General features: G+C 37.6%; 1 protein-coding gene across 11 annotated transcripts in view; it reads left to right on the top strand.

Moving 5' to 3' along the window:
* The first annotated feature begins 4138 nt into the window (after window positions 1-4138).
* Window positions 4139-12101, top strand: part of ubr4 (ubiquitin protein ligase E3 component n-recognin 4) — a 56670-nt gene continuing 48707 nt past the window's right edge. For all 11 annotated transcript variants that reach the window (XM_053483017.1, XM_053483013.1, XM_053483008.1 and 8 more), the window contains exon 1: window positions 4139-4274. In XM_053483017.1, coding sequence (XP_053338992.1) covers window positions 4150-4274 — 125 coding nt within the window. In that variant the 5' untranslated portion in view covers window positions 4139-4149. The remainder of the gene's footprint in view (window positions 4275-12101) is intronic.

Genomic DNA, 12101 nt, shown 5'->3' with positions numbered 1-12101 from the left:
CACCTGACAATTAATTCTTGTTTATTACACATATCTACTTTATGCTTACATTGTCCCACACTGTTGCTCCATCTGATACACACATAATCAGCATATCTCTAGTATTTTACCATTTCAGGACCTCTGACCATCAATACCTAAACCATATTGTGTCTGCAGTAATTTTGTAGTGGCTGCACAATGGCTTAGTGGTTAGCACTGTCCGGGATCGGTTTCCACCTCGCGGTCTGTGTGCATGAAGTTTGCATGTTCTCCCCATGCTTGGTGAGTTTCCTCCAGGTGTTCTGGTTTTAGTGGCATTCCCAAGTTGCCCATAGTGTGTGAATGCCTTTGTTAATGTCAACAGGAGGTCCTCCCAAGGTTGTAAAAATGGGAATGAATACAATGGTCACCACTCTAGTTGGACTCCAGAGGTTCCTAGAAAAATGGAGTGATTCTATAATTCTATATTCGCGATTAGCACTTTATACCAGCCTTTTTTCATTCTGCTGTACAGTATGTCCTTCATCAGGTGCCTTTAAACCTGGCAGTAGAATTTGCTATTGACGATCTAGCCCCTGAGGAAGAATTCTTGATGCACTTGATTGAGCTGCGGCCTTGCCTTGCCTTGCCTTTTTCGGTCGTGGAGATGATGGGCTTGGTGGGAACACGGTGCATATTCAGATCACATGTGACGCTTGCTTGGACCATTTTTGTATAGACAATGTTAGCAATGTTGTGGATTACTTCCTGACGATCATAATGCACAAGTTGATGAATGGTTTTGACATTTTTGGGGGTTGAGCTCATTGAAGGTGTTCCTGATCTCTTGTAATCTTCTAGTGATGTTCTTCCACTCTTGAAGCGTGCATGCCATTCAAAACACCTCAGTGACTCATTGTAGCATTGCCCTAAACTAGTCAAATCATGTCAAGCGTTACACAGAATTTCATGTTCACTCTTTGTTCTAACTGTTCATGATGAAATAGCAGACATGGTAACACAAGTGGTCAGAATAGCACTAGTTGCAAAGCTCCTGACGTTAAGGTGCTTCTCATTCAATAAGCACTTATATTCTCCAGTACGCTCAGTAAAACTTAATAGCTTTTTTACTTACAGTACTGTGCAAAAGCAGCATTTGACACAGTAAACCACAAGATTCTCTTGTCTATCCTTGCAAGCCTTGGAATCTGTAGCACAGCATGGTAATGGTTTGCTTACAGCCTAGAAAATTAGTCATATGAGATAACATGGAGGGCATCCACATCTACTCAACGCAGACTCTCCACTGGTGTCCCACAAGGCTTAGTATTTGTTCCTCTCCCGTTCTCCCTCGATACCTGGCCTCTTGGTGAGGTCATATCCGCCTTTTCATACCTTATTTATGCAGATGACATGCAACTCATTCTCTCCTTTAATCCCTTAAACACTCAGGTTTCCACCTGGATTTCAGCATGTCTGGCAGACATCTCATCTTAAATAGCAGCTCATCAACTGAAACTTAATCTCAGTAAAACAGAACTGCTGTTTATCCCAAGTGATCCACCCCCGTCAGGATCTTATGATCTCCCTGCACAGCAATTGAATCACTCCTTCTGTCACTAATAACCTTGGCTACAGACTTATGGCGCTTATTAAATATTTTGGTTATTCCCCCCCACCACCACAAAAAAAGAGTGATTCTATACAAAGGGATCAAAATCATTTGAGATTACACATATGGCATCCATCAGATGCCTTTAAACAAAACAAAAAAAAGATTCAATAGTGTTTGACTATGAATATTAACCTAGTAACCAGTGTACGGATCTATCTAATGACGGAAACTTCAAAGCACTTTTGTAAGGCGCTCTGAATAAGGGCGTCTGCTAAATGTAATGTCTAAATGTAAAAAAGAAATCCCATAAGCAAAGATGCTTTTGAAAATGTCTACATAATAGAAACTTTTATAAAGGTCATAAATAGGTCTTTATAGGAACCTCTATAAAGAGTAATAAAATAAACAGTCAATATTGGTGTAAAAACTCTTTGATTGGGCAGCACGGTGGCTTAGTGGTTAGCTTTGTCGACTTGCACCTTCAAGATCCAGGTTTGATTCCCGCCTCAGGTATGTGTGCATGGAGTTTGCATGTTCTTCTTGTGCTTGATTGGTTTCATCTGGGTGTTCCGGTTTCCTCCAACAGTCCAAAGACATGCAGATTAATTAGGTTAATGGGTGTTCCCAAATTGCCTGTAGTGTGTGAATGAGCGTGTGTATGTGAGTGTGCCCTTCGATCAATTGACACCCCATCCAGTGTATACCCCGCCTTGTGCCCTAAGTTTATTGGGATAGGCTTCAGGCTCCCTGTCACCCTGAAAACAGGATAAAGCAGTATAGATAATGAGTGAGCAATGACAATTCTTTGCTTGAAAATAATTAGTGGTGTAACAAAGAGGTTTGTTCAGTTTAATATATAAAAACAGCTGAAAGGGTTTTACTGAGCGTGCTGGAGAATATACCATGAGACCTGGAGTACTTGTGGTAACTTGCTGCTTTCTATTTTTATGCAAAACCCAGGAGCATACATTAGGGTTTTTTCCATCTGATAACTGGTCTGTCATGTAATATGTTACTTTCTTTACAGAAACGTAAATATTCTTTTGTAATAAGAATTATTCTCGTTATTTATTTATAATTTTTTTTTAAGTATTTGAGATTCTAGGTAAAACTCATTGTAAAATGTTCAACAAAATTAGGAAAAAAAATTCATTCATGCAGCCATACAACAGTACCACAACCCCATTTCACACACCTGTGTGCTTCTGCCTCCACTCTTATAAGTCTATGTTTCTGCCTCCTCTATCTTCCTGCCTCTTCTAAAAGAAAGTATTTACTACTGCCATTTCCATCCTTTTTGCACATCTGCCCATCACATTTTCATTACCTCTGTTCCCTTCCCCAACATGTCCATTAAAGTCTGCACCAATCACCACTCTCTCACCTCTGGGGATGCTCTGCATCACTTATTCTACTGTAACTCACCCCTGAATTTCTCCTTTTCTTCCAAACCATATCCTACCTGTGGGGCATAACTACTAACAACACTGAACCTCACCCCTTCAATTTCCAGCTTCAGTCTCATCACCCTATCTGATACTCTTTTCACCTCTAGAACATTCCTAACAAACCTCTCTTTTAGAATAACCCATACTCCATTTCTTTTCCTTTTCCTAAAGCTTGCTACCTTTCCACCTGATCTCCTGGACATACAGTATATACTCCTTTCCTCTCTGCATCATATCAATCAACTCTCTTGCCTTCCCTATCATAGTCCCAACATTCAAAGTCCCTACTATCACTCCTTAACTCCAAAAGACGCCTTTTCTTTTTCTCTCTCTGCTTTTAAACACGCCTTCCTCCTCTCCTTTTTTGACCAACAGTAGCCCAATTTCCACCGGCACCCTGTAGGTCAACAGCACCAGTGGCGGTCGTTGTTAACCCGGGCCGCGACCGATCTGATATGGAAGTAATATTTGTAATTCGCTTAATTAATTTGGCAAATGTTTTACGTTGGATGCCTGTCCTGACACAACCCTCTGCATTTATCCAGACTTGGGACTGGCACAAGAAGACACTGGATTGCCATCACAGGGCACACACATACAGACACTCACATGCCATGCTCATTGACACATCATGGGCAATTTGGGAATGCAAATTAACCTAGGCTGCATCTCTTGGGACTGCGGGAGAACTGCACACAGACCAGGAATCAAACCAGGACCCTGGAAATGGGGTTTGCATGTTCCTGGTGACCCCCCAACCGTGCTTGGTGGGATTCCTTCAGGTACTTTGTATAGGGGGGATGGGGGGGGGGGGGGGGGACCAGGAATCAAACCAGGACCCTAGAGGTGCAAGGTGACAGTGATACCCACTTTGCTGGCCCCACTTGAACAAAATATATACACAGTAAATGACATACCTTACTGTTTATTGTTTGTTGTGCGCACAAATATGGCCACATGATTCATAAACGTTTTATGTGTAAACATGTGTAAATAAATTAGAACGGGGCTGGCAAATTGTGCACATATTTCTTTTTGTCATTACTTGTGACGACACATCCTGTTGTTTTGCGTCTGGTGATTAACCTCATTTCCTCCGCCAGCTTCTAATAGAGAAGTCGCAAGATGGCGTCGAGTGGCGGAGATGGAGAACCGGAGTGGACCGCGGCTGTGCGGCCGCTTTTATCCGCGTCGTACACGGCTTTCGAAACTAAAGAGCTACCTCAGCTTGTAGGATCCATCGTGAACAGGTCAGCGCGGGGGTTATGTCATCAAGTTGTTCGTGTCGTTCTGCAAAATAACTAATCAACCTAGCCTAGCTAGTTAGCTAGCTTGCTACGATAACACTTGTCGCTAATGCTAGCTAACCTGTATGGGCCAGTGCGTTAGGGGTTAGCATAGCTTGCTTGCTAGCGGCGTTGAGATTCTGCTTCATCATCAGGCCGAGTAGGAGAGTCCTGTCTGGGCTGGAGCCTGTGAAACATAGCGCAGGGTCTTGTGGTGGCTTTTAGTTTGACGTTTAAGCTTGGGTTTTTAAAATGAATGCTAAATATTTGTACTAATGCTGTATGTACACACGTATTTAACTCATTTTGCTTGTCATTTAAATAGCCACGGAATTTTTAGCTACCTAACTGGCTAACGTTTACTTGTTTAGCCTGCTCATGTCAGGAATATGTAGGGAAGGCAATTGAAAGTTAAGACTGTTCAGTTATCCAAACGTATTTTTAAAAAATGCTCTAAACATGTATTATCTACCATGAGGTTTGTAACTCACTAAGTATTTAATGACTAGCTTGTAAGTACAGTAATATCAGGCTAACCTTGCTAGCTCATAGCTGAATGGTTAGGTAGCACAAGCTTAAAGATTTGACGAAAAAAGACACCATTTGCACTATAGTGACTGAATGTCGGTCAGGTTGCAGTCATGTGTTTTATCTGAGCTAGCTGTCCTGCTGTCAACCTGGTCATGTTTCTCTTTCTGCGTTATGTTTCTTGCTGTTTTGTCTCAGTCAAGGAACTTCTTGTTAGTGCCTCCTGTGTAATATAATACTTTAAATAATTTAATGGTTATTCTAATTTATATCTGCTCAAGAGTTCTTGACAGCTCGGTATTGTTGGTGACATTGTTCGCATAAAACTAAATCTGATGAGATCTGTTTTATGCTTTTGATACATTTAGGTTAGGTTTTACCTATTTTATATACTTTTTCATTATCGTATTCAATGGGTTTGCAGCTTAATCACCCACTGTTAAAACGTTTAAATACTTTTAAGAAAATGTATTAGTTTTCCCTTATTTTGCACTTTCTCCAACAATAAAATCTGTTTTTAGAGAAGAGTTGTTGTCAGATGAGGGAGCATTGTTGATATTGGAGTAAAACACGGCAGAGCTTGCTTGTTTTTGGAAAATAAACCATGACAGCGTTTGCTGACACGAAACAGACTTGCTCTTACTGCCCCAAAGTTGCTTATATTCCATTAACAGCGTCCCCTGGATTGTTTGTTCAATCGCTAGTGCCAACAATAAGCCTTTTTTTTTTTAAATCATTAAAGAATATCATGCTTTTGAAACAGTCTATAGTTTCATATAATGTTTTGGAACATCAGTGAAAAATTATTTTCTCTCATCTCTCTCAAAGATAATGGGACAGTGTAACACTAAAGCACGCAGACAGTTTGAAACACAGGCACAGGAGACTCCTTTCCCTGACTCACTTGCATGTCATCTATACCGCTTTATCCTGTATGCAGGGTTGTGTGGGGTTGGAGCCTATCCCAGGAGACTTGGGACACAAGGCAGAGTACACCCTTGATGGGGTGTCAATCCATCTCCAGGAAACACATACACATGCACTAGGGACAATTTGAGAACTCTAATCAGCCTAATCTGCATGTTTTTGGATTGTGGGAGGAACCCGGGTTACCTGATCGAAGCTGAAGCGGTAAACAAACCCGGGACCTGAAGGTGCAATGTGACAGTGCTGACCACTAAGCCACCATGCTGCCTGAGACACCTTCTATAAATGTTAAATCAGAGTCTCTGCCTAGAAAGCTTCATTATATCAACAATGATATTATTAGGCTTGGATTGTGATGGAGCAGACCATGTAACAGAAGCCACATTTATAAATATAAACTGTTCGTTTCTTTTCAGTAAGTGTCCCAGGCCAGGCAGGGTTTTGCAGTGGATCTTGTGAACACTGGTCATAAGGAATTTGTTCTGGATAGGATGCTAGTTCATCCCTGGGCAACACACATTTACACTATGGTTGGAAACTAGCACAAGCTAAATGCGGGTGATTTTTGTGTAGTGGTGGAGAATATACTTGACCTGCTAGCTGTGGTGGAAGGTGAATAAAAGTAGAATTCTGCATACAAATAATACATTTAATACACTGATTGTAAAATGCATACACAGTAAAAATAAATCAATAGCTATAATGTAGTATAGTGTTGTAGTATAGAACTGTTCACACATGGCACAGACATGCGAAACCTTGACTCCGATACCAGTTCCTGAAAAATGCTTTTGTTTGATACCAAGATCGACTTTAACACAGAGCAATATATTGCACATTATGGCACAAACCCTTGTTTTAACTTTAAAATTTTATGTCTCAGTTACCTGCCTTTTTTCTACTCAAAGTTGTACAACATGAAAAAGAAAATAGAAATTGCCCTACTTCTGTTAAACACCTTCAAATTGCTTTAAGTTCACACATTAAAACGAACTTGCTTTTCATTTTGAACGTAGTTTACAGTCACAAATTTACTTGTTTTAGGTCCATTTCTTAAGTTTTTTTTTTAATTAATGAATTACAAATAATTTTTTTAGACCAGGATGTCACTGAAGGGTTCTATCTCGTGTGTTTTGCTTCCCCTCTGTGTAGTCTGGCTAGAAAAAGTTCTTTTTTTAGCTCACAGAATTTTAGCAATTAAAAAAAAAATTAAAGTGAGTCTTTGCTGCAGCCTTTCTCAGCACCCTGCATGTTAATGATGCTTGCTTTCACTTTTGTTTGTTGCGAACTAATCCTTTCGTTTCACCATTTACTGAACAATGAGCATGTGCAAAGAACGGCACCGTTTCAGTGTGTTAGTGCACACCATTGTCTGTTAATATTATTGCATAAAATGGTATAAAAGGCAGAATCAAATTGGGAAGCTTCATATTACCAGACAGCTACTGTACCTAATTGAGTTAAGCTTTTAATTTTTCTAGCTTTCTAGAGGCCATAAGCTAAAGCTACACTCGGACAATATGTAAAGTTACAAGAGGGTCCCACTTTAAGTTACCAGCAGCACACCTAATATATTATTGATAAGTTTAGTAAATGCTGTGTACAAGCTGGCAAACATTTGGTTGCTAAACATTACCTGCCATCCTTATTAATATCAGCGGAAGGGGAATCCAGTGGTAGAGATTTTCACGGAAGTTTAGAACGTAATGAGAACTTGAATGATGAAAGAAAGATCACTGTGAGTTGAACTTTCTGCTCTTACATTTATTCCTTGCATGTTCAGGTGTCTCATTAATTATATCATGTATTCATTCTGGATTACTGTGTTCTTTTTGTGTATATACTGCATCACATGCGGTTAAAATCATTAAGGATTATAAACAGGAGTCATAACATTTGATCGTGTAGACATTTCTACACCTACTATGCAAAACACTGTAGTCAAGCTACTCAGAATACAGCACACGTGAGCCCCGTCTCTGGGTGTTGTAATGCTATTGATTTAGTGACTTAATGACTCAGTGGTTATCGAAATTTTGTGCCTAGTGACAAGGCGTTTTTGATACTTGATGGTACCGAAGCAATTTGGCTGGTACCGTAAAGGTATCCAGAATAGTTCGGAGTAGTAATCAGATATATTTGGCCTAATTATTTACTTGCTTATTACTCATACAACCCTGATGGCCATTCCCCAGAACAACTCTGACACTTTTTTTTTTGTAAGCGCTAGAACATTCAGTAATCAGTAAAGCGACTGATGTGTACTGTAGGTGAATCAATAAAAAAGAATGAAACGGTCCGAGTTGTTCTGATAATATTTAAGGTGTGATAACTGAGTCACGATGCCAGTGTAAGTAACCCTAATAGCTACTGGTAAACCCTCACCACATAATGAGGATAGTTGTGTTTAAAGGTGTGCAATTAAATTACTAATACAATTTAATCGAATGGTCAGGTTTCAATTCAGAATCGATTCATACTTTTTAAACCATTTAGCTAAATATTTTAATGTAAAATGTTTTTAAATGGACAAATTTCTAAAAAATGTACCAGATTCTCAGACAACTTGGATCTTCTGCATTTTGCAAGGGTATTGTTTCTTCTTCGGCCCCTACTGGACTGAGTCTAGCACAGAAGATTTGGCAGGCTCTTTGTCTAACATTTAAATGAGCAACAACATAAGTTACACAGCCTTTCAATCTGTATGTGTACATTTTTGTATTTTTAATACCTTAAAATATGTTGTTTTCCCTAGACTTTTTAGGCACAGTTTCAAGTAGATGTTTTGCGTACACACGTTAAACTTTTGGCTTATTTAAATTTTGTGCAAGTTTTTCTTAGCAATTTTACCGGGTGTACTACAGAATAGTGCTCATTTGAGGAGGTCAAGACTTTTATTTCAGCAGGATCTTTTTTTATTGCATGACTGTAGTTGGAAATGTCAATTTGTGGATTGTAATATTTTTCACTACTACATGGGAGGTTTCACAACAGTAATAAAGCCCAATTTTTGAGCACTGAGCACTTCCTTGTATTGTCAGAAGCTCATATAGTATTTTATGACATTGACTTGTAGTAGACATTTTTGTTTTAAAAACTTGCACATGTAAAATAGGTTTTTTAATTACTTGTGTACCTATATGTGTTATATAAACCAAGCAGATGTATCTAGAACAAAATATGTTTACTGCTTGGGATTAAAGACAGACCGCACATTACCACACTTCTCTCATAAAAGACTGCAGGTAATTCGCATTAGGTTTTCATATTATGTATATACTGTAGAATGTAAATGAGAATTGTCGGGTCATTTTCCTTTTCGATTGTTTCGTCCCTAGATAAGAACTTTAAAATTCAAGCTCCAAGGTAGCAGTTTAACTTAGTGAATCACCATGTATTACCATGTTGCCAGATTGCTCACCTTTCTGTACTATTTACTATCTACTTTTTTATTTTTATTTTTACACTTTTGTTTGTTTGAGTGGTAAATATGGGGAAAAATAGTTTCAGATTCAGTTATGTATCACACTTTCTTGTGGCAGTCATTCATGTATCGCCACACTGACTCCAGCATCGGTTTTTTTCATGTATTATTTTTTTGATCAGTCATTTTTAAACAATAGTCCACCAGCTACAGTGGAAAAGCGAAGTTAATTTCCAGGTCAGATTTACATAGGCTCACGCCTACTGATACACATAACAGTATGCTTTTAGAAGGCATGAAGAAACGAAAGTTTCTTGCGGAAACTTTCAGGTACATGGGAAGCAGGAAACAGTAACCCGAGTTCAGTGACCCCATACCTGTGAGTCAACAACGTGCTGTTTGAATTAATACAGCTTACTTGAATTACAGCAAACTCTATCCTCAGGGCTGCTGTTCTAGAAGACTAATCAACACTTTCTGACCAATCAGGTATAACTCAAGAGCATTTGAGTATAATTTTGCATAAAAAATATTTTTAGCGTTGGCCTTTAGGAGAGACGATTTAGCAATTTCCTGATTCTTGGTAATATAGCCAAGCTGTCATTTAGCCTGTTTCAAAAGTGAAAATAAAGAGACTGGTAAAGGGAACAACTATTATAGTTCTTTTAAAGTGAGTGATAGCAATGGGAGCAAATTGCTATGGTATAAGAGGAGTAACACTTTGCTGGAAACTAATGGTGTTAGAAAATCAATACAATAGGTTGTGTTAATTGTTGTCTGATATCAGCACATCTTGTGTTTGAATCCATACATATACACTGAAGGAGTCCTTTTATAAATAATTAGAAAGTGCCGTAGCTTTGACAGCTCGGAGTATGTTTGCATTATTTTTGTGTACACTTAAAACACACAAAGTTAACAGTTTCATTTGTACATTTGTTTAAAATCCTTTTTTTATCATTTAGTGTTCTCCAGTGTGCCAAAAACTCACTTTTTTCAAACGGAATAAAAACTTTTTTTTCTTTCATTTAATTTTTTTTTTTCACTTCCTCCATCAGCAAATTGTTTCCAACTTTTGCACAATTGGCAGTATAAACCATTGATACTGATCACTCATTTTGTAAATATCTGTATTAAAACCTGTTTGGAGTGTGTGCTTTATCTCCTGCTGCTCCAGAGTGCCCCTGGTGATAAAAGTTACATTAGTGCTCTTCTGAATGTTTTTCTGAAACTGAAACTTTGCACTTTGGGTTAATCGGTGTGTGATGTTTCCAGCTTGTTTCCCCTGTGTGAGACTGGTTCTGGAGCTCTGGCTATGTTAAAGCAGAGTGCTTTTGTTTTTAAAGGTCTCTACTGGTTTGGGTTCATTGATTATACAACATTATTTAACTTAATGAGGTACATCTGTAATTTCCTTTGTTTAGGCTTATGAATATTTTCAGATTTGTGTTCAAGTTGACATATTCAATTTTGAACATAAATAAATGCCTAGCTGTAAACAGAGGTGGGTAGAGTAGGCAAAAAATGTACTCAAGTAAGAGTAACTGTACTTCAAAATAATATTACTCAAGTAGAAGTAAAAAGTAGTCAACCAGAATATTACTCAAGTAAGAGTAAAAATAATTTCATTGTTGTGGAAAGACTACTCAAGTACTGAGTAACTGTTTTAATCGTAATGTCCGATTTATTACATTTTTTTTAGAAATTATAATAAGTATATATTATATGTATGTGTGTATATATAAACACAGTATGTTATACCTATTATATAATAGTATAATTATATATGGCAACATTGCAGTATTCAGTGAAACTGCTAAACTTACTGCACCATGTTTTCTCAGGTTAGAAGTTGAGTTTTTATATGCTGAAGTGTGTCTGTTTTTGCAGATAAAGAAGACACTGCAGTGTACAGCTATTCTTCTGCAAACGAAACATACTTTTATGATGCCAGCTAAAGATTTTTTCCCCCCTGATGCCGCCAGTTTGGGTGTGGTCATGTGACTACATGTGGTTATTATTATTGTTGCTGATTGGTCATACGGAGTCATGTGATTATTGTTGCTGCATCTAATTGGTAAAACGGTCATGCGGTAGATCTACCAGCGGCATGTGTAGAATAAACGGTTAGAAAACGAGTCGAGTGTAGAGATCGACCGATATGGGTTTTTTTTATTGCCGATGTTTAGAGGTCAGGGTCGGCCGATATGTGCTGCCGATTTTTTTGGCCGATTTTTAGGGCCGATATCTTGAAGTTTTTCTTTTCATTTGCATGCTAAAAGGTCACACTAATAACGAGTGGATGCACAACATTTTTAAACTTAACATAATTTACTGAACACTGACTTATAAATAAAACAGGTAATATAAAAAAACTGTGAATCATTTACATAAATGTTTTAGAGCATTTATCTAGCAGAATTTTTCCAGTTTGTTGGAACATGAAAAAACTTAAATATACATTTAAATAAAATAAATACAACATAAATAAAATAAATAAAAATCAATTAAACTGAAAAATATAAAAATAAAAACTAATATATACAAAACATAATAAAAAAAAATTATAATGACGTGCTGAAACACTAGCAACTAGGGCTGCACGATTTGGGAAAAATGTCACATTGCGATTATTAAGATCAAAATTGCGATTTACGATTGCGATACAATAAACAAGTGGTATGACTCAACTTGCTTGTTATCAAGGAAAATGCACTTACATTACTAATAATGCTAAAATTTTAATTTCTCAACTGAGATATAGTGTACAGTGCAATCTAGCAACTAGAAATGAACAATGTTTTCTAATTAAAACAAAATTGTACAAATTTAAATAACAGTAACATCTTTACATTATTGAATTAAATTACATTAAATTAACTTTTAAATTAAATTAGAAAGTCAAAAGTACA

Source organism: Clarias gariepinus, chromosome 22 (genome assembly GCF_024256425.1).
Source record: "Clarias gariepinus isolate MV-2021 ecotype Netherlands chromosome 22, CGAR_prim_01v2, whole genome shotgun sequence".
NCBI lineage: Eukaryota > Metazoa > Chordata > Actinopteri > Siluriformes > Clariidae > Clarias > Clarias gariepinus.
The sequence above is the reverse complement of the archived record's forward strand: the minus strand, read 5'-3'. Positions and strand labels throughout refer to the sequence as shown.